This window comes from Alosa pseudoharengus, unplaced genomic scaffold, assembly GCF_046254945.1.
Source record: "Alosa pseudoharengus isolate Yale_2024_CS ecotype anadromous, Long Island Sound unplaced genomic scaffold, YU_APseudo_1.1 YU_APseudo_1.1_scf_2, whole genome shotgun sequence".
Lineage (NCBI taxonomy): Eukaryota > Metazoa > Chordata > Actinopteri > Clupeiformes > Clupeidae > Alosa > Alosa pseudoharengus.
The window spans coordinates 28,142,387-28,166,886 of record NW_027468663.1 but is presented as its reverse complement, the minus strand read 5'-3'; the positions used below and the strand labels follow the sequence as shown (position 1 = coordinate 28,166,886).

At 40.6% G+C, this 24,500-nt stretch overlaps 3 protein-coding genes across 5 annotated transcripts; all 3 read left to right on the top strand.

Annotated features, from left to right (window-relative positions):
- Positions 1-2,908: 2,908 nt before the first annotated feature.
- Positions 2,909-8,882, top strand: mffb (mitochondrial fission factor b). The gene is made up of 7 exons (XM_076294400.1): positions 2,909-3,283; positions 4,011-4,218; positions 5,242-5,411; positions 5,787-5,875; positions 6,240-6,404; positions 7,960-8,044; positions 8,124-8,882. The coding sequence occupies exons 2-7, from the start codon at positions 4,011-4,013 to the stop codon at positions 8,253-8,255; spliced, it is 849 nt and encodes a 282-aa protein (XP_076150515.1). The 5' UTR covers positions 2,909-3,283; the 3' UTR covers positions 8,256-8,882.
- A 158-nt stretch (positions 8,883-9,040) lies between these two features.
- On the top strand, positions 9,041-13,102 carry LOC143134212 (putative flap endonuclease 1 homolog). Its single transcript, XM_076294399.1, has 11 exons — positions 9,041-9,234; positions 9,597-9,672; positions 9,835-9,937; positions 10,053-10,113; positions 10,464-10,525; positions 10,725-10,861; positions 11,630-11,690; positions 11,812-11,943; positions 12,072-12,220; positions 12,409-12,550; positions 12,656-13,102. The coding sequence occupies exons 1-11, from the start codon at positions 9,132-9,134 to the stop codon at positions 12,704-12,706; spliced, it is 1,077 nt and encodes a 358-aa protein (XP_076150514.1). The 5' UTR covers positions 9,041-9,131; the 3' UTR covers positions 12,707-13,102.
- A 286-nt stretch (positions 13,103-13,388) lies between these two features.
- Positions 13,389-19,959, top strand: agfg1b (ArfGAP with FG repeats 1b). Of its 3 annotated transcripts, none has more exons than XM_076294397.1 (12): positions 13,389-13,687; positions 14,192-14,285; positions 14,490-14,605; positions 14,700-14,838; positions 15,147-15,294; positions 15,659-15,781; positions 16,335-16,479; positions 16,570-16,649; positions 17,157-17,252; positions 17,629-17,766; positions 18,538-18,632; positions 18,742-19,959. In XM_076294397.1, the coding sequence occupies exons 1-12, from the start codon at positions 13,521-13,523 to the stop codon at positions 18,799-18,801; spliced, it is 1,401 nt and encodes a 466-aa protein (XP_076150512.1). In that variant the 5' UTR covers positions 13,389-13,520; the 3' UTR covers positions 18,802-19,959. The 3 variants fall into 3 exon arrangements, with proteins under 3 accessions (XP_076150512.1, XP_076150511.1, XP_076150513.1); XM_076294396.1 differs by having other exon boundaries at positions 17,614-17,766; XM_076294398.1 differs by lacking the exon at positions 13,389-13,687 and having other exon boundaries at positions 14,198-14,285; positions 14,528-14,605; positions 17,614-17,766.
- The last annotated feature ends 4,541 nt before the right edge of the window (positions 19,960-24,500 follow it).

Sequence of the window (24,500 nt, the reverse complement as noted above, 5' to 3'; positions counted from 1 at the left end):
ACTCTCATATTAAACAAACCTGGGTGGATATCAGAGGAGTACATGATGTAATGCATATCTATCTATCTATCTATCTATTTATCTATCTATCTATCTATATGCCACCTTGTAGACTGCTAGATGCAGACAGCCCCCTCTGTAGTCAGCGCCGTATATATGTATAATAGCTCCATCTGCTGTTGACATTGCAGGTAGCAACTTACAGTTTTTCTCAGTAGCTTTGGTGCTTTTCTCACATCACTATTAACATCTGCACAGCACAAAACAATTAGTGCAAACTGTAAAACCTAGTGGATAACCTGCAAAAGTATGTCACTTTCTCAAAAGTATGTCCATTCCTCAAAAGCAAGTATTTATGTCAATGAAACTGCCAGTGTCATCAAAATGAGAAGTTTTGACATTGTTTATGAACAAGATAGTCAAATGGCTTTGTCCGGTTTTCATTACGACAATTTATGCTCTCAGTGTTTTCCTATGCAAAAAAGGTCAGAACTTGGTGACACCTGAAAATGCTCAAGACAGCACTATACAGTACTTTTGAAAACTACAGTAAAGTTACAGATTGCTGTAGTTAGGGGAGTAAGTGAGATAGATAGATAGATAGATAGATACTTTATTGATCCCTAAGGGGAAATTTAAAGGTCTCAGTAGCATACAGACATCACACACAACATGCACTTACAGCAGAAATGGTAAATATACTGTAAGTATAAGTATAAACATATATCGAGATAAGAAAGATAAGATAAGAAAAATAACAAAACTAAATACTAAATATACTATTTAAATTAAATTTAAAAAAAAATCCATGGTGTGCTTGAGGGTGATCAAGCATGAGATGCTTGCAGTGACAGGGCCGGGACTGGCCTGTAGTTCTGTGTGCATGGTGAGGTGCTCAAGAGAGTGAGTGTCATAGTGAAGGTGCAAAAAGTAGTCCAACTGTAGTCCTGTAGTTCTGTGTGCATGGTAAGGTGCTCAAGAGAGTGAGTGTCATGGTGAAGGTGCAAAAAGTCCAACAGTAGTCCTGTAGGTATGTGTGCATGGTAAGGTGCTCAATAGAGTGAGTGTCGTGGTGAAGGTGCAAAAAGTAGTCCAACAGTAGTCCAACAGTGCAACAGTGCAAGAATAAGGTCTAGAGACCAGCATAAATAATATGGACAAATAGGAAAGTAAAGTATAATATAGACAAGGTAATATAAAAAACTATGTCAGTGCAAGAACAGGTTGAGGTTAAGGAATATGTATGTTTCACAGTTTTACTGTATATGCTTTTTGCAATTCTACAGAATTTGATAACTAGTTCACCAATTTTGTATGTAATGACTCAAGCAATGAAATGAAGACTATTAGTTTTATTGGGAACGACTATTCAGCATCCATAACATAAGTATAGTTAATTTTGACTGACATGACAAAGCAACTGATACATGTTCAAAAGCATTTGCAATTTGTTCAGAGGAAGGAGAATTTGCTATATGATGTGCACAAATGACTAAATCTTGTGGAGGTTGAACTAATAGTAATGAGAATTTTTATTCTGATCTGAGAAAAGCACCAAAGCGACTGAGAAAAACTGTAATTTGTTTGAACGGAGGGAACATTTATGTTTATGTTGTAATCAAAGACCTTGTACAGGTTACCAAAATATTCCTGAAAAGATGGTGAGCTAATTTGTGGTTAGACCACAAAACAGGACATAGCAACTCTCCGTTGGCTTGTGAGCTCCAGAAATCGAAACTTAATCAGGCATTGAAATCGTGTATAGAGTAGTTTGGTGGGCTTAACATAATGATTGATGGCAGAGTTGCAACGGTTTGGCTTGAATTCCCTGCTACTTGAAAACAAATATCCTATTGCGTCCTAAGGGAATTTGAAAGACAACTGATTATCCCGCCCCTTGGACTGAGCACTGCGAACGGTAAGTGCCCAGACCCTACATTTTAATGTGGGTCTGGCTCGCCAGGCTAGGACATCAACACTGTTTGTGCTCCATTTTTGGGGGGCGGTCCAAAAAGGGGTATAGGCCTAGATCAGGGATTCCCAAACTGTGGTACGCGTACCCCCGGTGGTACGCGAGCTACTAGATGATGCAAAAAGTTCCCCACTTTGCCGAATCCTTGAGTGAAGAGTTGAAGAACTCCCAGAAACTAAAGTCCTCCGCGCATAGGCTATACATTTTGAAATATTTATATTCTGTCTGCCTGTGCTCAATAATTAGCTGATTTACTGTCTGAAGAGTTGTGCTAAACAGAATCAGTAAAGAATCATAGAAGCGCCTAACAAGCATTGAGGGGGGAAAATGCTTTCTGTAGCAGTAGACAGCACAAGGTGCATGTTTTGTAATTTACACAGGTGTTTTCACTTATTCACTCAGTGGTTAAAAAATGGTTGGAATTATGTGGTAGGCATGTTAGAGGGGCAGCACCTCTGGCCTGAATGAGCTTGGTTGACAGTCAATGGACCTGCCAACAGCATTTCAGAGAAGGCTAGAGTAGCCTAGTCTACCAGTCGTTTTTTTTCACGATTATGACACCTAATTGAATATATTAATAGGCAGTGGTTGTATTCATTCAGATTAGTCTGGGTGGTTGATGATAAGCTACCTCTTTGGTGTGACCCACTCAGAACACATAATAGGCATGGCCCATTTGTTTTTGTTTACAACCAGGGTCTGTCTTGTAAAACTTACAATTAGATGTCAAGCACACCCAACACAATTTTAAGAAGTCCTTTTGACACGCTATCACAACATAAACTGCCTGGTGAAATCGACATTGCCGTTTTTTCCCTTCTGTAGCGCAACCAGAGATGATTGGTTACTTTATTACCAGTCTCGAATGTAGAGCACCGCTCTGATGTAGAGGATGCAGCGGAAATTACCCGCGAAATGCGATAGGTGAATGAGTTAGCCAATTAGGATTCGCGCCTTGAAATGTTGGTGTTTATCAACATTTTAGTTATTTCCTTAGCAACGTAGAAGAAGCTAGGCCTAGGTTGTTGTCATTCATAGCTTATGGTGACATTAATGATTACTGGTAGCTAATATTTCTGCTGTGAGTTAGTAATAGTTCTGGTACCAGATAAATAGCTAAGCATCCAAGGACGTACTGTCAACCTAGCTAGTGTGTGCCAAGATTCAACGTCAGTAGGCTAACAAACCAACCAACCTAAAATGACATCTACCAGTGTTTATAATTGGTTAAAGACAATACTGGTATAGCAATCGTTTTGTGTAGGTCACTCACCAGATGTAAGAAGAACGCGACGCTGTCTTCAGGATTAAGTAAGTGTCACCTTTGCAAATGCTAACTTCATGTTACATCAAACGTTAACGTTATGTGTTTTAGCAATGGCGTCTCATTCATAATGTTAGCATGTCTCATTCTCTTCATGACTCGGTTTTGTTACAACTCGGTAACGTTATAGACTTCGTTATAGACAGGTTCGTTTCAAGTTATTCCTCGGTCACACAAATATGCCAATAAGACAGTGTGTAAGACATCTATTAAATGTCTGATGGCCCTAATATTGCATAGCCAGCTATCATCACAGGGGGGCTAGTTGGTGAGATATCTAGCTAAAGATAACATAGCGGTGAAGAACTAGCGACAGAACAGGCGGTGAAGTGCTGTGAAGCTTATATGTAGGATAGCAATCAATCTCTAGCGATAATAATTTAGTTGTTTTCGCTTAATACTCTGTAATAATGTCAACTTTATTTAACTCTGATCACGCCATTGAGCTGAATTGCGTTGTCGATCTCGAATGAAGGGGAAGTTAAAATCGAATATCAACTGAATATCAAACGTCCAGCCAACTTCACCGCGCTGACGTGATACGATGAGGCTGAAGTTTAAGCCTGTTTACGCCCATGGATAGCAACACTGCGGTAACGTGTATTTAATACGCTTGTTATGTCGTATGTATCGCACGTGGTAACATTTATGTTTGTTATTACTTATATGTAACTAGTGTCACTTTGTGTCAAAATTACCAATTGTTCTTGACAGATGAGTGAAACAGCATACTCTCCCTCTACCGATATGGTAGAAATGAATCGCATCCATTATGAGTTAGAGTACACGGAAGGCATCAGTCAGCGTATGCGCATCCCAGAAAGACTCAAACTTGCTGCTGGTGCGATGGAGGACCACCCTGCCCCTCTCCCCGATGTTCCTCTCCCGATGATGCATGTTCCAGAGAGGATAGTAGTGGCAGGTATGCAAGTAATTTCACATCATGTGTCCCAATAATTGGTTTGTGCTTTATTGTTGGGGACAACCAGATAACTGAAATGGTTTTATTTGTTTCCAGTGTTCGCATGAGAGCTTGGGCCCAGTGCTCAAGTTGCCCAAGTTTTGTCTAAAGAGAACACACTGACCTTAAAGATTGCATTTCACCTGTGATATGTAAGCATTTTGTTGGTATGATTTAGACTGTCATTGTGTTTTGGCCATTTGCGGGACAACCATTCCAAACTTTTTTCATCGCATATCTCCTCTTACCCTGTCCATGTCCAGTTCATATTTTAAACCCTCTGAAGCCATACAGATGTACTGAGTCAATGCTAAGAACAATAATGTATAGTAATGTAACAGTGGATCTCGGAGTAGGGTTGGGCAATACATTGAAAATATATCAAAATTGACATTTAGAACCTCTCTGGACTTAGTCTTGCTGATGTCAATTAATCGGTTAATACTTTAACAAATGTGTGTGTGAACTGTCCTCTGCGAGTGCGGCCCTACCTGTTGCCGATGCTGAGTACACCAGACCGATTGGAGCCACAGACACTCATCGACAGGCCTGATGTGATCAGACTTACCGTCTGCTAGGTCTGTGCTTGCCCATAGTCTGAGTTCACTCAAAATAAAGCTGGTAGCACAATGGCAAACTGGACTACTACTTGTTAGAGGACTAGTACATTGTTCCTTTATTGTAATTTTAAGTTAAAACTTTGAAATAATCATGATTTGAATTTGTAGACATATTATCCTAGCCCTATCTCTGAGGTTATCTATGGAGAGTCCACCTTGACCATTTTACTGTTCAGGTATACCAGAAAAGATGATCACTGTGGACGCAATGTGTGATTGTATTTTACAGTAGTATATTTCAAGTTACCTTCAAACAACTATGACATGAGAATGTCACTAAGCTGACCCTCTTAACCTGTGTGCTCTGCAGATAGATAGATACTTTATTACATGTGATATCAAACTACTATCTCACCACCATCAGGTGACAATGCTGACTCCCGGTACAGCAGACCCAGAGACCTGGACCTGATCCAGGCCACTCCAGTGGAGTCGGTGCCCCTGATGGCTCCCCCACGGGTCCTCACTCTCAATGACCAGCCACTGGACTTCCTTGAGCCAGACCCATCCAGTGCATCTCAGGGTAATGAGGAGGTGAGTCTGCATGACCAATCTATCTGCATTCACATTGTAGTAAACCAGAGTTTTACTTTAAACCAAATTGTTCTATAATCATTGCTGTTGATTACTATAGCGATGTTGCCTCTCTGATCAGTTCATTGATCAAGTCAGAATGAGGAATATAACAACTAGTCAACTTTAATGGCTGTACCTGTAGCCATTCATTTATGGCTTTTATGATGATTTTGATTGCATTTATAGTATGGTTCAGTATTTAGCAGCACCTTTGTTATTTGAGTTAATAGCATATCAGTAAAGCCCCTCACCAGCCATTCAGTTGTGGGAGTTTTGCAGATGCATGATTGAGGATATTTAGTCAAGTGTCCTCTCCTGTACCCTTTTATACAGACTCCATCTCACGCAAAGTCCCGTCGAGAGCGCTGTGTGAGTGAGAACTCTGTCGTCCGCCACCAAGGGCCTCCAACCAAACATGAGGCGTGAGTTGACTTTACCTGCTCAGTATTCACTGACTTATTTGGCTGACACACTTGCTCAGCTCAGCCCTGCTCTTGCCATTGTTTAAGCCACATGTCTTGGCTGTACACCTCTACTGTCCTTTTTGGAGATGAGGCCACACATTCTTTCCTTTTTTTTTCAATAGACAGACCGTATCCTTTCCATAGAAATTTCACCCTTTGAAGCACAGAGTTGCTTCCTGATCTTGGGCGAGTGCATAATTATTTCTCATGGTGCTGGAGTGGCATTGAGATGGAAATAAATGGCATTCGTGACTTTATTCTTGGGTCTTTCATCCTGGCTGTGTGTTCACTCTGTTGCCCTGCTCTTCTCCATCTCCTCCAGTGTGAGCCCGTCATCGGCCCCTCCAGTCCGCGTGTGTCCTCCTCTCGTTACCCCTGAGGACGGCCAGAATCTCTACAGTGCCAGCGGCATTCTGACCTACATCCAGTGCACTACCCGCCGTGCCTACCAGCAGGTTCTAGAAGTGCTGGATGACTCCCATCACAGGTGAACTGGCCAACCTTTGCACTCTGACCCGTCAGTTAGGCTAAAAGGGACCATGACCATTGAATGACACTGAGAATGAGCGCAGAAAAGCACTGTGTTTGTGTAAAAAAAGGCTTGTATGAGGGGAGCTAAAAGACTGATTGTCACTGATGTCAAACCTCCATATTTGAGGTTATTCTTGAGTCAGCCTAGTTGGTTGGTATTTGTTTACATATAGTTTCCTTTTTGTGGGGCTAGAGAGAAGTTACTAATAACTAAGGAAGATATCACCCAATCTATTTTAAATTACAGGAATGTCTGTCTGTTTGTTTGTTATTCGCATGTCTATCGAATCATTCGTCTGATTGATTTCAAACTTGGCAGGTGTCTTGCTACGGACACGAGTAAGTGCAGTGCCAAGTTTAACGTTGTTTGGATAAAGAATGCAAAAGAGATTGTTAAATATATCTGTAAAAGAAGCACACGTTGGCTTTTGCCGCTCTAACCGCTGGCCACTGCCCCATTACATAGCACGGCGTGAATAGCACAGCACGGGTATAAAGTCAAGATGCAAGATCTTTGGATGATTATCATGTCTGACCTCAACAGTAAGGACACCTGTATGCTGTTTGCTTGCATAAAATGACGCCAACAAACACGGGTAGGCTATGCTGTGTCTATTCAAAACGACGTAAACACCATGTGCAATAAACTCACACTTCATAGCCCAGGCTACTTTGGACTGTCTTTAGGCTTTGAATAAACAAACAACAATTCTGATGAATGATGCAATGGTGCATGACCAGCTACAGACAGCAAGTGGTAGACAGAGTGTGATGTCAATAGGTTACCAGAGACTGTTTTTCAGTCACATCGTTGCAAATTTCATATGAATCATCATTCCACAAAATGGTTTGTCTTCTATATCAAGTTATTCAATAGGCTAAAGATATAGTTATTTTTATCAGCTACAGAGAATTAGTGGCAGACAGAGCGTGATGTCACTTATAGACTACCAGACATTGTTTTTGAGTCACATTGTTGCAAATGTAGGCTAATGATGCATCATATCATCTTCTCTATCATCAAGTTATTTAATAGGCCAAACATAGCCTTAACTCAAAAAAGCTGTTTATGTCATTTTGAACTATGCCTATAAGAAATATCACATGCTTAAATTCTGCTCACTGCACATTTATTATAATGTAATATAATATCAGTATTCATTATTGAATGCTTAGCTGGAATTATGTTTTTCCCTATCATCCCTATTTTCAAAGCAGGCCTACCTGCGGGCATGCAATTGGGCTTTGGGTTTTCTACAGGAATAGCATGTTTGAACGGGCATTGCACTAATCCAATGAAATGCCAATGACCAATGAAATCAAAATGAAGAGACTGTCAAGAGAAGACTGTGATTCTTCTCTAGCTAGTATCAGAAACTAGCATTAGTGTACAGCGCACAGACTTGTTAATTTTGTAGAACATGTTATAAATTGGTCATCACAATGTGCGTAAACCGTATTGTTTGTCAAATCCCTATACAACCTCATTGTTGTTTTTATTGCCTTTGAAGAGTTGGCCACCCAGCTTATGACCTAAGTTTGGAATGCACCCCTGAGGAAACCTCTCTGGTGGACGCTGCTTCACTACGACGACAGGTATCCAAGAGAGAACACTGTGCAATGCTGATGTTTGACTCACAGGTCCAGTCCGCTAATGCTTGAGTTCCCATTTCAGATCGTGAAGCTGAACCGGCGCCTTCACCTGCTGGAGCAAGAAAACAAAGAGAGGACCAGGAGGGAAATGATCATGTATTCTGTTACCGTGGCATTTTGGCTAGTCAACACCTGGGTGTGGTTCCGGCGTTAGAAATCCACATCAGGTTCATCGAAGTTCTTAATTCCAGGCTGGTGGTTTGGACTGATGTGGAGGCTGGACATGCAAAGTGCTTGAAGAGGTCTGAATCTTCCATCCTGTCCTCATCTGGTTTAAACAATCATGTGTTCAGGGGTGTTTATGTACATAAGGTAATGTACTCATCATACATATTATGAAATGTAAGAAGTGTTGTGGTGGAACATCAGCATAAAAATACAGCATGCACATGAAAATTAGAAGTTGTTCATGAGCGTCTGTGTTTTGCACATTCATAATATTTGTGTTAAATAAAATATATATATATATATATATTGATGTGGATAAGACACTCTTATGTGCAGCAGACCTTATTAAACAAGTCATTGCATACTCCCTGAAAGTCCAGAGATGGTCATACTGTGAAAAAGTAAATGTGCAGTTTTGTTGTAAAACATGATGGATGAATAGCATGTTGTCTGTGCAATGTGTTGTGCATATTTTAAAAGAAATATTAACATTCCATGGACTGTGAACTATATAGCAAAGTTACTGCCATTCATGCTCCCATTGTCAGTTTTGCTGGGACAGAAACATGTAAATACGTCATAATTTATTAAAGAAGGCGACATCTGAAACTCATTATGTATGATTTTATTTGTCAGCAGTTGAAGATTGCTTTGGTAATTTTGTCTATATCAACCTGCAGATAGAACTGAGATGTAGCAAAAGTAACGTGCTACAAAAGTTACGGTCTGTCGTGTACCAACATGACGTTCATTCATTGGAGGATAATCAGCTGGTCACAACATCTGGTGTCGCTCTCCTGCTTCCGGGTGTTTTTAAAAGCCAAAGTCTAACATTGGTCAGAGTCAGTTTATTTTATTGTCTATGGTCAGAGTCACAATAAACATGGGGATCACCAAACTGGCCGATTTGATTCGAATTGATGCTCCCGGTGCAATATCTCACAAGGAGATCAGCGATTACACTGGTCAGTGCCAACTTCTTTCCTCTAGGCTAGTTAGCCTATTCACACTATAGGCTAAGGCTAGCCTAGTTGTTAACCAATAATTACATTGGGGTTCATGTGACATTATCCTTATGTTATCTGACATTACGTATGATTACATCTATTAGCTAGTCTATATATGGCATAATATGTTTGCATGTCAGGAGTTAACTTAGCTAGCTAACCACATCCCCAAGTGATCTGAATGTAGCATCCAGGCTGACATCTGCATTAGAAATCATTTTTTGTGGGTAATCAGGGTTGCGCTAGTAAATCAGACAGTGAAAGTTAAATGAGAGCCTATTAATGAGTTTTAAGGAAACTAATATCTTTACTTTTCATAGGAAAGATCATCGCTTTGGATACATCCATTGTTTTGAATCAGTTTCGTACCGCGGTTCATACAATGCAATATTTGAGGTAGGTCTCTGATCAGAGATTTTCGGGTTACATTGATCTATGATTGGCTAACTTCATGGTGGCTTCTAAGATTTGAATAAAAAGGTAGATAAAAGAAATGTAAGTTTCTTGTAAGGTTAGCTGCCCTTCATGTCTCATGTGATCTTTATTATACAATTGCAGTCCTCTGACTGGGCTGTTATTTCGCACACTTACTTTTCTGGAGTATGATATCAAACCAGTCTATGTCATCGACGGGAGGCCCCCTGAAGAAAAAAGAGCTGTGGTAGGACCACTTGAACCTTTTCATTTCTTTGGTCTCTTTGTTGCAATGTTCAGTCAGTAACACAGTGTGTGTGTGTGTGTGTTGTGGTTATGACTCTCTAATCACAATTATGTAGTTGGAGAGGCGAGCTCAGAATAAAGGCTGGAACTCCCCTTCACGTCCACACTCTAATGCAGGTAAGATGAATTATATTATTATTATGTCTTGTTATGTGTTATTGTATGTTATTGTCAACACTGGCTATGACAACATTGTATCCAAACAGTCATGCTAATAACTTTGAGCCACTTTGAATTTTCCACACATTACTCTATATTTGCCATTCTGACGGCCAATTCCGCCTCTGTGGCATGTGCATTGTGTGTTTGTTCCGTGGCTGCTGCGTCACGTTCACGTGAGCATTGACAGCATGGGGCGCGTCTAGATTTCTAGGCTAGGACATGACCATTTTGCTTACAGAAACTTAAAATGTTGCTCATTCAGTCAGCTATCCTTTTAATTTGAGCTGAACGATGCTTTCATTCAGTTTCCTCACAGACACGAGACTGTGTGCAGCTACTTAAGCTTGTGGGCGTCCCTGTTCTCATGGTGAGTGTTCCGTTTTCTTGTTCTTTGTTATATGTTTAACATCAGTTTTCTTGTTTTATGGTCATGTTATTTATATACAGTCTAAATAGTAATATTATGGAGCATTTGGCAGTATTCATCTCAGGAGATATTTATTTGGGGACGAATGGTGCTAAATAGACCACCATGCACCATCATCATCTTTTTCTCTTGTGCCCAGGCGCCTGGAGATGCAGAGGCCTTTTGTGCCCATCTTGTGAAGACCGGTGTGGTAGATGCAGTGGCATCAGAGGATATGGACACTTTAGCTTTTGGAGGTTCTCTTCTCCTTCGCCAACTTAATGCTAAGAAAGACAGGTGAGATGAAGATGGAGCTGAAGTCACATAATATCTCCCATCCCATTGAACTTTTGATTGTTTAATATAGTTATATAGCTGTCTTGGTCTTAGGGGCTGTCCACACTGTCAACAAATAACTATAAAGACAACTGTTAGTATGAGCATCCACACTGACCAACAATAAGGAAAGCCTGTCAGAAATGTCCTAGCGAGAAACACAAAATGCTTAAAATTCTCTGGACATACACATGCCCCCCTCAAGCACAGGTTAGCCATGCCAGTAAGTTATAAGAAGAAGCAGCAATGGCTTCATTTTTTAGATGTTCATCATGGCAGAGCCAGCGAAAAGACCAAAGACACAGTTGTGAAATATGCACCCCAAAGCTATGGGGAGAGCTCCTTAGAGAGAAATTGGTGATGAAATGACTTACATGTTACAGAGTGGGCCTTTAAGATTACACCTAAGTCATTTGGAAGGAATTGTGTAAAATGATTAAGCCATTGTTAAGTATTATTGTCAACATATTATGTAGGGCTACTTGCTGACTTTCACTCTCAATGAAGTTCCATTATGATAAGAGAACGGAATACTTGCGGAATGATATGAAGGGCATGAATCAGAAGCAAAAAACTGTTCCCATTGGCAGCAGTCATTCATTTATTGCTGTGGTGAAATATAACAAATATCGAACATCTGAACGATGGGACAGTCTGTTCATATCAGTGGAATTTTCTGCAGCATTCTTCGGAGCCGTATAATAATATTATTTCTGTCTGTTTTTATAGTGATATCACAGAATTCTGCTTGTCCAAGATTTTAGAAATTCTACAACTGTCCCAAAAGGAGGTGAGACATATTTTGCCATTAACAGAAAATGCCTCATTGACATCACAATTCACTACTTGGTTCCGTACACTTTTGTGATTACAAAATGACTTCTCAAACACATACCTTTTATCTTAACCAGTTTGTGGACTTGTGCATCTTGCTGGGATGTGACTACTGTGACAAGATTGGAGGTCTTGGACCCAAGCGAGCGTTGTCGCTAATCAAGAAACACCGAACCATAGAGTGTGTGTCACAGAATGTCAATAGAAAGGTACTTGCACCAAACTGGCCAGGAACACTTAATTGTGATTATCAGTGCTTTCTTTTCTGGTGCCTGTGTCTGTATTCCTCCATCTATCATCACTAACAATCCCCCAACTCGTCCTATTCTTCCTTCAGACACATCCTGTCCCTCTGGGCTGGACTTTTCAGAGAGCCCGTAACCTCTTCCTTGAGAGCCTGCAGGTTGCGACACCAGAGCTGGAATGGAAGGAGCCCGATGAAGAGGGTCTGGTTGGCTTCCTGTGCCAGGAGAAACATGTTGTAAAGTAAGCCTGGGGGGTGATGATGACTGATGATGAAGACACTCACTTATCAAAAGAGCAAATGTCAGTTATTCATAAACAGACCTATTTATTTTAGTTTATTTCTGTTTATTTGCACTCAGGTCTTCCTCTGTGACACCTCTCTCTATCTCCTCTCTCTCTCTTTCTCTCTCTCTCTTCTTTGTTGCCAGATTGGACAGAGTTCGTGGTCGGATGGAGAAGTTTCGTAAGTCTCGTGAAGATAAACGCAAAGCAAGAGAGGAGGCAAAAGCAGCTGGGAAATGTCATCAATCACGAATTGAGGACTTTTTCCGTGTGACACGGAAGCGACAGGTAAAATAAAACTGCACAAGCTTCTGCATGACAGCTGTGTTGGAAATATTTTCAATATTCAGTGTTTCAGTTGTAGAACTGCCACTGAATCTTTTTTCTATTCAGTCTGTAGAGGCAGTGTGCCATGGCAAAGAAAAACAACGAAAGACCAAATGACACTGCCCTCTGCTGGTGGAAAGCAGGACTACCTGATTCTCTGCACTGATGGACTGCTAGACAAGGCTACAGCATCAGTGCATCAAGGCCTTTATTTGCACAAAAAGGCTTTTTGTTTTGGATATTATTCTGAACATGTAAATGTTTGTATAATTCATATATCATATTTGTTAGATATTTCACCGTTTTTTTTAATGAATGAGGAAACTATGTTTTGTAACATAACGTTTGGATTAAGGATGCAAATGAAACATGTGTGTTTGATGTTTACATTTTTGACTTGAGTCAAAAATATCTGGGGGGTATTCAAACCCAGGTTGGTCACTAAACCACGTACGCAGGCTACTTGAAATACCCCCCTGACCTTGCTATTAAAAAACAGTTTCAAACCAAGAATCTCCATAATTTGGATGGGATTGAAGTTGAACATATCCAAAAGAAAGGTATATGATCTGGGATTTACTGGTAGGCCTATATTTTGATACAATCTAACGATACATTCGTGGAAATATACCAATATATCAAAATACAATCATGGAAACAAGAAGGTGAACCCAAAGTAGGCTACTTTTGCTAGGCTATAGCAGAAAATGGTAGAACTTGTCTTTCTTATGACGCACTCCAATACAGCGGGTGGCGGTACCAATCTGGAAAGCAAAACTATTCCATAGAAGAAGGAATTCTGAGCGATAGCTGTGCCTGGAAGATTGCGGTGGATGGTGTTAAGACTGGTGTTTGGTCTGTTTCTGCGCTAAATTTAACAAGTTATTTTACTGCACCATCCTCTCCCGCGACGACCAGCGCTACATTGGTCATGGCGGCGAGTGCGAAAAGAAAACAGGAGGAGAAGCATTTGAAGATGCTCCGAGAAATGACTAGCTTGCCTGCCAATAGGAAATGCTTTGATTGCGACCAGCGCGGCCCAACCTACGCTAACATGACAGTGGGCTCTTTTGTTTGTACCACCTGTTCCGGGATTCTGTAAGTCATAAACAAGGCTAGTTGCCTGTTGCTGATGTTTCGTTAATCATCACCCCTCCTAGGGATGTCTCCATCAGTGAACAGTAGCGTTAGTCAGCCATAACGGATTACCCATTTCATAGTCATAGCCTACATAATAGTTATAACCTGACGGGTGACCTAGCCTACAGAAAATGTTGAATAGGCATATTAACTTGGACTTGCAAACAGAAAGTCGCTCTTGCTTAGATTTGCTAAATTAAATGAGCTGGTAGGATTGCATGCTGTCGTCACCTACGCTTTTTGGCTACGTTTTTGACTTGTGCATCTTGGTCTGTAAAAACTTTCTATGCAACTCGAAATGCAGTTAGAGCCATGCAGTTTCGACTGAGAAAAACTGCAAACTAATGAGGCTGAAGCACGTGAAACAGTCACTTCAATGATGAAAATGTGCTATAATGACTTTTCCGTCAAGATGCAGTGTTGATTGAACAGTTTGCGTAATGCTCGTCTTGTCTCCCCAAGGCGTGGCCTCAACCCACCGCATCGTGTGAAGTCCATCTCTATGACAACATTCACACAACATGAAATTGACTTCTTACAGAAACACAGCAATGAGGTAAGGCATATTTTAACATACCGAGAGATCAAGCATTTAATATACTCAAGTGCTATAGCTTGTGTTTTTAGCATGCTGTTATTGTGGTATTGCCAAACAGGAATCTCTTGCAGTATTTCTCGGTTATTCAGATGTTTTCCACTTTCTTCTGCCATTGCTCTATTATTTAATTAATCCCTACCACATATTTACTGAATGGTGCAGGTTTGTAAACACATTTGGCTTGGGCTTTATGATGACAGAAGCTCTGCTATCCCAGACTTCCGTGAACCACAGAAGGTCAAGGAGTTCCTCCAAGAAAAATATGAAAAGAAAAGATGGTGAGCTGTGTGAGCACCTTTGCACCAATTCTCAGTATCATCATGGCAATTTACACACACCTCTCCGGTCTATCTTTCCTTTGTTTGGCTGCAGGTATGTCCCCCCTGAACAGGCCAAAGTCATCGCTTCTGTCCAGGCCTCAATCTCTGAGTCCTCTGCCAGCAGCACAAGCAGCACCCCTGAGGTGCAGCCTCTCAAAACCCTGCACCTGAGCAAGACTCCGTCCAACCAGGTATTAACTCTCATGGCTCTACTTACCATTGCTGATAGTGTGCACTTTATTTATTCTCCAAAAGCTATGCAGACAAGCATCCTCCTGTCAGGATTCATTCAAGCTGAGACAGGACCAGGGATGTCCAGGATGAGGTTTCACCAAAACATCAGTGTAAAAAGTGAAGAAGGACTTTGTGGTTCAGAGGCATTGAGGACAGTTTCATATTGTTTACATACTGTGGATCCACAGCCATACTGAATAATTTAAGTGCTCTCCGTCTCTCTCTCTCTCTCTCTCCACATGTATTTCTCTTTTACCTTAATCAGTCCCCGGCAATCAGCCGTGTCCAGCCTCAGTCAGAGAAAAAGTTTGACCTCCTTTCTGACCTCGGTGGAGACATATTTGCAACTCCACCCTCTCAGACAGCAGGCTCCACCAACTTTGCAAACTTTGCCAATTTCAACTGCCCTTCAGGTATTGTATTGTTTCTGACCTGTAGTAGGCGTGCTTGGTATGTCCTATTCACTTAAACACATCTAAAAAGCAATTTGCCCGTGATATTACATTAAGTCAAAACAAACCATTGCCGTCTTTGTTTTTCCTTTATTTGTTTGATTTACTTGTTGAGCTGTGCAAACAAGGATGTCTGATCTTCTGAAAGTGCTTAGCATTGCACATGACCACCTTTGTAAATGCATACACAACCATGCATTAAAGGTCACATGTATGTTACCAGCTTGGTTTCATTGTCTAGTTTTCAGTTGCTTTACTTCAGTGTTTTTTGTTCTGCTTTTCTCCTCACTTTTGGTTTTATGTCTCATGTTTGTGACTGCTGCAGCGCAAAGTAGCTCAAACTCAGACTTTGCCAATTTTGACTCATTTGGAAATTCCAGTGGGTCCTCGTCCTCACATTTTGGTACCTCACCCCCCTCTCAGCCCTTCACTCATCCCTGTCATACAGGTATAATCTCCACATGACACCCAGAACCCCCACCTGACACCCTGTTCACAGTGCAGAGGTTCCCTTCAACATTAATTGTCTGTTTATTGTATGTAATACCACATTGCATGTCAATATATGTAATTTGCTGCATCCATTAATTTCTGCTGGTGTTAAAAAAAAGATTGCCATGTGCAATCAGTTAGAGCTTGTAGCAGAGTAACAATATGGCTTTGTTTCTGGCAAATCAGCATGGTAATGTTACAAAAATAATATTATCTTACATAAAGAAATAACATACACATCCATATTGCACACTCTTGCTAAAATGATTATATACATTTAAACAGATATCACAACTTTTTAATTGTCTTTATTTATAAATTTTTTCTCTTTATGAACTTTTATCGATAACCTAAGCAGTATTTCCATGGTAATAAACATGTAACACCTACCCCCTGTATTGTAAATAACTTAAGATTAAACAGCCTGCACAGTTAGCAAATATAACACCATTGTCTGATACTCTCTACTTCCTCTACTGACTGTATGGTATGTGTTTGTCTATGTGCAGGTGGCAGGGTGTCCGTGCCCTCCCTCTCTAGCATGGCTTCGGCACCCACTCCACCCGTCACATCTGCAGGGGACCGCTACGCTGCCCTGGCTGAGCTGGACAGTGCCCTCAGTTCCTCGGCCCCCACAGGAAGCGCTGCTCAGGGGTAAGTGTCACGACACAAAGAGTGATGCTCATTATGCATCCTTGGCTGTCACTTGGTTTGATTTTGAGCGTGGTTGTCTTGCTGATCCAGGAGTATGTTTGGAGCAGTACCAGGTGCCACCTCAGTGCCCACCCATCCACCACTTCCTGTCATGCAGCAAGGTTTTGTTGGTGAGGGCACACATTTATTTTCAAGTTTGGTTGTGATAACCCCCCCCCGAATAGTATTGGTATAGTTGGTATAGTAATCTTATACTTGTTTTCTTATTTAATTGGGTTTATACAGAGCCTTATAGATAGGAAAGGAAATTAAATCTTTTGAATTTCAGCGCCTGGCTCTCCATTCCCTTCACCACAAGATTTCTTCATCCTCTTAATCACTCACAAAAACAAAAATCTATCACAAATGAATGCTATATCCACTTTATCTACTACTACTTTAACTAACTACTGTTCTGTCACTTAATCTACCGGTGGTAGGCTACCTTACAAAATTAAACAACACAGCTGACGTTCCACCAGAAATGGATTAGCTGGCTAATAATGTTGCCATAGTTTTAAAGGACTACTGCATAAACCGAATTGATTGTTGTTCTTACAGTAGTTTTTTGGTTTGATTATCTGAGTGTTTTTAACTGGTTTCTTCTATCTTATAGATGTGTCTTTCTTTTCTTTTAGCTGCTCCATCCACAAACCCATTTATAGCTGCTGGCATGGCCCCTGAGCCTATGTCTACCAACCCCTTCCAGAGTAATGGCAGAGCATCAGCTCCAGGTACAAAATGGCCTTTGGCAAACATATCTTGTGTACCTCAAATATATTGTATCCCCAATTGCCACAGCAGTATAACAACAGTAAATAAGCTTTATTATATGAACCTACACATTCTCAGTTTGTTTGAATTGAATGAGGCAGGCTATTAGGATTTACAACAGTGTTGGGTAATATGTAATATATATATATATATAATATATATATATATATATATATATATATATATTAAAATGAAATTATCTCTCTTTGGTGCACTTTCAGCATTTGATCAACTTTAAAAGTAATGGGGGAAAGGATAGAGCTGTGAGAAAGAAACAAATAAGTGCTTCGGTGTCGTTGATTGTCAGTCTGAATGTCACAGCCTCATTTGGAACAGGCTCTATGAGTATGCCAGCAGGATTCGGGAACGCCACCAGTTACTGCCTCCCTACCAGCTTCAGTGGGACTTTCCAGCAGCCCTTCCCAGGCCAGGCACCCTACGCTCAGCCCTCTGCATACCACCAACAGCCCAATGGTGAGTTCTAGGATGTACTTAGGAAGATGCACAAGATGACAAAATGAAGTACGACATAATTTACCAGTGGTAGTAGCTAATGTTCATCTGCTGTGTTCATCTGTTGGTAAGTGTTGTGTTGATTATTTGCATAGCCAGCTGCAGATTCCACCCGTAACGGCCACAGGCTGAACACAACTCTAAGAGGACAGGTGTGCTCTACATGTCTGTCTAAGTTTTAGGTGACCCAACCTGAGTGCTTCATTAATCCTGTTGAGGTTCTGTAGGTCTGTCTAAAAGGTTGGATGTGTGTCTCTCTGATTTAGAACTGACGGACGGTCATCATGTAACAAGATATGAGGGGGTTTGGACTCAGAGAACGTAGCTAAAATAGTAGGTCACTTAAAGCAGCAGTAGGCAGTAGTTTTATCTAAAATTAGCAAGCTATCTCAATAACCGCCAAAAAACTTGGCTTCCAATGGCCATAATCAAACAAATGCAGTTTGCACTGATAAAAAAAATAAGCTTGCCAACTTAATTATTTCTATTTTTAAAAAAACAGAAACACAACAAAGAAACAATGTCTAACTTTTGAGCTATTTAATCAAGAATGAATAAACGTTGTCTCCCCTCCATATATGTGCGTTAAAGCATTGTACTCTTACACACATGGTACACTGGTACAGATGGTACACATTTTTTCCAAAACCAAATCAAAACAGTCTTGATTTGTGGTAGCTGGGTGGCTAATTGACATAATGTGACATTTCATGTCCCCTTACTCCCCCTTAGGCGCTGGATTCCCAGTCTATGGACAGGTCAAACCTCCCATGACCTCTTATGGGCAGGGGATCTCAGCCCCTGGCATGTCCAACAATCCATTCATGGTGAGCTTTATGGTCAGAGTAAGATCATGTGATTGTGATGGTCTTCTGAAGGACTGACTGAATTCTCTGATGAGTACTGTATGTTTGCTCTTTTTGTTTCCTCTTGCAGGGAGGTGTCCCCGCAGGGTCGTACCCCTCAGGAGGTTCTTCCACAAACCCCTTCCTGTGATGTTCCCAATGCAAAAGCACAGACGTGACATCCAAGCACTCACATACACTAAAACACACATTCCATGTCACCACGTACTCCAAACACCAAGAAGTTAAGTCTAAAAAGGCAGATTTTTAGATGCACAGCACTGAGTGTCTTATTGTTTTAAAGGGGAAAAAAAGCGCTGTGATGCAAGTCCAGAGGGAAGCCTCCCTTTCTTCTAGTGTTTTGGGAAAAGAGAAAAAAACACCTTTTGAACTCACTGCCATGTCATGAAGATATACGTATTTGTTATGTAGCTTCAATTCAAGTTACTTTATATGCTTAGAAAGTAAGCTCCTATTGCATATCAATATTTGCAATCCTCTTAAGCACACACTTTGTACATATTAAACTGTGCTCAGAGAACAGAGAAGACAGTAAAGAGATGTACTTTTAAAAGTGGTCAGATATAATGGTTCTACATTGGGAACCTCATTTCATTTAGTAAAAATAAAACCCACATATTAAAGCAACACCAAAGAACTTTCCCTCTGTCGCACGCACGCTATTTGTTTATCCAGCACCGGCTTTGCAAATAACGAAGTCCACAGACAAGGTAGAATATTTTGCATGACTTATAAAAGTACGATGTATTGCGACATCAGATGCAAGTCAAATTTGTAGTTTCTCATGTCTCATTCCATCGAACTACAGATCCGCTACCCGATCTGGCAAACTTACATAATGCGGTTATAGCCGATAGAGGGCCCCGAAGCGAATGCAGAATTGCCGTTCACCCTGTTACGAGTTGATGAACCACTGAAACGATTTTGGAAACATTATTTTAAGGTATAAAAAGCTCTTTGGTGTTGCTTTAAAGGCCTTTCATATCAACCACTTGACCTACTTCCTGCCTGAAAGAGGTCAAAAAACTCATTATGAGAATCCATTTTCAGCTTGTCAGGACACTGTTATAGTATTAACATGATGGACAAGCAAATGTTCTGAACGTACCAGGAGGAAATGTATGGTCTCTTACAAACTGCTTATTATCTGGACAGCTAAGGCAAAATGTTCTACGATGTATAACCCTGAAAGCATTTTTGACTGTACGAAGCACACTATTATGGACGTTAAGTCAGTATGTACATATATAAATATATGTATAAATATATTAAACATTTTTTAACTATATGACCCGATGTATTTCTTACTTCCAATGCAACATTTGTTTAGGAGACATACTAAACAGAACTTGGGTCACATCTATTTCCCCTAAAGAATTTGCTGGTGGCCCAGGTCTGGCCCACACACTGTAAAATGACTGTAATGCATACTTGAGCCAGGTCTTTTTTTTTTTTTTGCTTTATTAAAGACATAATACAAATATACAAATGAAGATAATACAAAAGTGAAACAGTACAGTTAGAATTATACAAAATAAAATTACAAGTTGCACAAAACAAAGAACAATTAATAAGTAAATAAATGAAAAGAAAAACAGGAAAAGAAAAAAGACAATTAACAAGGGGAATTAACAAGCACATTATTGTAATGTTTAAGCAGTATTGTAGCTTTTTTGTTATCCAATCTTTTAACAATTTCAAGAAAGGACTCAAGTTAAGCGCTAAATTGTTGTACATTTGGGTAGGCCTATATAAAACTTAGTAATCAAAATAACACTTGAGCCAGGTCTGCCCGCAGCCACTGGAATGACGACGAGGGTTGGGAGGGGCTTGGCTTCTCCTGCAGCCTAGAGGCGCATGCAGAAACAGAACCTTTCCGATTATTTTTTTTTAATTATCCAATTTTCTGTCAAGCTCAACACATATGCAAAATCAGAAAAATTACTCTAAAATCTTAATTGCGTATTTAGCCTACCTGGTGAACAAAAAACACAATGTTAGGAAATTGAATTACATTTTTCAATTTCCCATTTTTAAGTTTCGTAGGCCTAATAGAAAATGTAACTGATAAGCGTTCCACGGACCGGGTCCAAACCATAGACATGTAAAAGGTCTAATCTCTATTTCTGAAATTTCAGAGGTAGTGGAGCGGTTAAGCTCATATAATGAGAAGTATTGTGCATTTAATGACTAAAGCATGAATTTTTGTTCAGTGTTTTTACACACTTTGAAGTTTATTTTCAGACGTGGAGCCACTTCAGATCTGACCTCTGGGGCTAGATATTTGCTGTACGGTGACGATGAAAAGAGAAGACGCAGAAGTGGCGTCTCGTCTTCATTTTTTTATTCGCGTTTAGACGAGCATTCTCAGGGGGAAATCTTTGTTTAAATGAAGACGTAAGACTATGTGATATTCGATTGGATATGCATTGCAGACCGCTGGGTGGTGGTGTGATATGGTGCATTCAGAGCACCTCGGAATGACAAGGACCGCCCCCATGGCTAGTTTGTTTTTCCGACAGCAAGTGTTCATGTGCTTTGCCAACGGAATGTGTGACAAACACGGATGCCACAACAAAGGTTAAAACATACACTCACTAATCCTAAACAAACTGTATTTGCTTAAACTATAGTGTAAGATGCTCGTGAAAGAAAGATATGCAGCTTCCAATGATAAAAAGGGCAAATTCCCAAGTTCACATTAAAACTGTTGGACATGAAAGGCCACATGGACTACAAACGAACTACAACGTGACGACAAAAGTGATGACGAGCCCCTAACTGGGCAACTCTGTTAGCAAAATCTAGCCCCAGTTTCCGACCTCTGACTCACACATAGATATTGCCCTTTTTATCATTGGAAGCTGCATATCTTTCTTTCACGAGCATCTTACACTATAGTTTAAGCAAATACAGTTGTTTGTTTAGGATTAGTGAGTGTATGTTTTAGTGTATATATCTATGTGACTCACACGTTAAGTGACGTGAATGACGCGGAATGATGATGTTTTCACTCGGAGAAAGGTTTTTACGAAGCCCATGAACGCTAGGATAGAACCCCGATACGTCACGCGCAGACATTCTAATTTGACAGTTTAGCCAGAGAGATAATCAAGGATCTTTGGTTTAGCCAGAGAATGTCTAATAAGGGGAGAACCCATGGGAGAACCGCCACTCTCGGGAAGCTTCCGGTTTCTGAACTGGTTGCAGTTCCAATTCTGGTTCCACATGAGGGCGCTCACGAATAAGTGCAGAATGAATGGAGGGCTATGGAGCTGTACCCCTCAAATCCACTTTTCTCGGGATATAATTTTTTGGCCAGAAATTTGAATGTTGCATGCGAAAGAGAGGGCAGAGAAAATACACACCGCTGAGTATTATATTTTTTGAGTCACTTATTTGTTCTAAAAAGCCTTTCAAATGTGTCAATGATGTCATTCATTAGCAGAAAGCTAGTGAGTTGTGGGCAACAATGACCCAACCTGTAAGAAATCGAAAGGACGTAAGTAGGCTACTCGTTCATTCAACTTTTGACCTATAATCCATATTGATCTTGCAGAAACCACAATCCAATCTTCGATTTTTCAAGGACAACCAGGTTAAAGAGACACATTTAGCCGTCTAGCTCCATAGTCCCCCATTGTTTTTGCACTTATTCGTGATCGCCCCTAGCGGAACTGCAGCAGATTGCAGGTACAATGGAGTTAATAGGGAGTGATCCGGCTCTCTGTAAACGGGCTCTGGTTTAGCCGTTTAGACCATAGACATGGTTTAGACGGAGACGCAACCCGGGTCGTCTTCAAAACTCTACACTCTGGAAGGAGTCTTCAGATTTTTGCGTCTTCAAGCCCCAATGGCGGGGTCGCCGTGTAAACGAAAGGCACTTATGATATCATATTTTGTTGTCTTCCTTCACAATCGTTCTCGTATAAACGGCCCCTAATTTAGGAGTAAAATATTTGTCATTCCAGAATTCTACTGTGAAGATCTAGAACTTACTAGCCTAGAAATCTAGACGCACCCTAGCGGCGGCAAATTAATTTGCTCAGCCTGTACGTCTAGTATCAAACCATAGGAATTTCTATTGGCTGACGCCGTGGACTTCATCCAATCACAGCGCTCTATTTTGTTAGAGAGTCTTAAGGCGGGCTTAACGGGATAACGACAGTCCTGCGACGGTGAACAACAAGGAAGGTGGCTATGGCAAACGAAGAGCGTGAATCGGCGTCAACTTTGGAGGAGTTGGACTTGTGCTTTTATTTGAAAGTAGAGCAACACAATGCACTTAAGTCATTCCTTTCAAAGAAGGATGTATTTGCCGTTTTGCCGACCGGATACGGATATGGTGCTGGCCTATTGCATGCCTAGGCAGTTTGAAAGACAATTCTCTGCCCGCCCCTTGGATTAAGCAGGTGAATGATTCGATTCCAGACTATACATTTCAATGATATAGGATGGCCCGCCAGGCTAAGAACTTACATTAACTGCCATTCAAACTGGTTCAAAAATTCTAATCACATACAAATGTGATTTCTTTTTTCACCTTTAGACCTATAGTTTGGCAAATTAAATGAAGTGATTTTTCTGATCATTAAATATAAAACTATTTGTAAGTTAGAATGGCAAATAATAATAAATATAAAAAAATGCAAGGTTGCCTATAAGACATAGTAGTAATAGCACATGAGGCAGTACTATTGAACATTTTATTAATGTATTAAGCACTGTTCCTTCATTAATATTGGAAATTTGCCTACTTTATAAAGTTATAACAGATATATAGATCTAGGCAAGATGTACAGTATAACCAGACTTAAGGGCTCATGCACAGGTGAGAGACACACTTCTAACATTCAAGAGGATATCAGAGATGCTCTCATGAAGGCCTGTGACCACGATCATGAGTGATGCTATGCATTTGGTGAGAGCAGCACAAGTGGTGCGCAAAGAGATTTTTGATTCTAAGTTTCACTTTGACAGCTCATTCCATCCCAGTAGTCAGAATGATTCTGTCCCCCCACCATCACTTTTTGCATTGATGTCTATGATTTTCGATGGAGAAAACATCAAACACCAAGCTCAAAACAGACCACCATGGCTACAAACATTTCAAAGAAACACCCAGCAATCCTGAAAGAATTCCATGCTGGGAGGTTTGTTGTGCATAAGACATGCAACAAGTTCTCAGCCATTGCAATAGACCAGTGTCATGAACAGAACAATGCACTCATCAAAGGATCTGGTGGACCAGTTAGACTAACTGAGAATCCCGGGGCACTGCAACGCTGGATGGTGGCTGGGCCCGGCCCTGAAATTGCCAGAATAATTATTGAATTTGAAAATGGAAGGTCACCACAACCTGAAAACCATCACCATGAGCAGCCTTGAGCAGCACAGGGAGCATGTTAGGTCCTTCATAACAGTGATTGAGGAGATGGGTAACCCATTTCTTGAAGAGAGCCAAGATCTGCTGGTCCTTGATACCAAAGACATCAAACTGCATGGGAGACAGGGAAATCTTTCACAGAAGTTACTGAAGCTTTCAATGAGCTCATGCAATTGAAGAATGATCAGAGTGAACTGCTGGAGCGCTTTATAGTGCTAATGTATAGGACAAGTGACATCATGGAGGTGAATGCGGCCAGAAAACCTGTTTGCAAAGAAATCTAGAGCTTTAGAGAACATCCCGCCCACAAAGGCTGCACTTCAGCAACATATTAAGCGGGCAAAACCATAATGCATAAGAAAGACTAAATAAACTAATGTTGAACAGATATGCCTTTAGACCCCTCTTGAAAGACCCAAAACTATCTCAGGAACAGAGAGCAC

Bases quoted from the DNA above. Each gene is read 5' to 3' on its own strand.
- mffb (XM_076294400.1), top strand. From the start codon at position 4,011: ATGAGTGAAACAGCATACTCTCCCTCTACCGATATGGTAGAAATGAAT. The intron at 4,219-5,241 runs GTATGCAAGTAA...CACCACCATCAG, and splicing joins AGAGAGGATAGTAGTGGCAG to GTGACAATGCTGACTCCCGG. The intron at 8,045-8,123 runs GTATCCAAGAGA...TTCCCATTTCAG, and splicing joins CTGCTTCACTACGACGACAG to ATCGTGAAGCTGAACCGGCG.
- LOC143134212 (XM_076294399.1), top strand. From the start codon at position 9,132: ATGGTCAGAGTCACAATAAACATGGGGATCACCAAACTGGCCGATTTG. The intron at 9,235-9,596 runs GTCAGTGCCAAC...TACTTTTCATAG, and splicing joins GGAGATCAGCGATTACACTG to GAAAGATCATCGCTTTGGAT. The intron at 9,938-10,052 runs GTAGGACCACTT...ACAATTATGTAG, and splicing joins CTGAAGAAAAAAGAGCTGTG to TTGGAGAGGCGAGCTCAGAA.
- agfg1b (XM_076294396.1), top strand. From the start codon at position 13,521: ATGGCGGCGAGTGCGAAAAGAAAACAGGAGGAGAAGCATTTGAAGATG. The intron at 15,782-16,334 runs GTATAATCTCCA...GTCTATGTGCAG, and splicing joins CACTCATCCCTGTCATACAG to GTGGCAGGGTGTCCGTGCCC. The intron at 16,650-17,156 runs GTGAGGGCACAC...CTTTTCTTTTAG, and splicing joins CATGCAGCAAGGTTTTGTTG to CTGCTCCATCCACAAACCCA.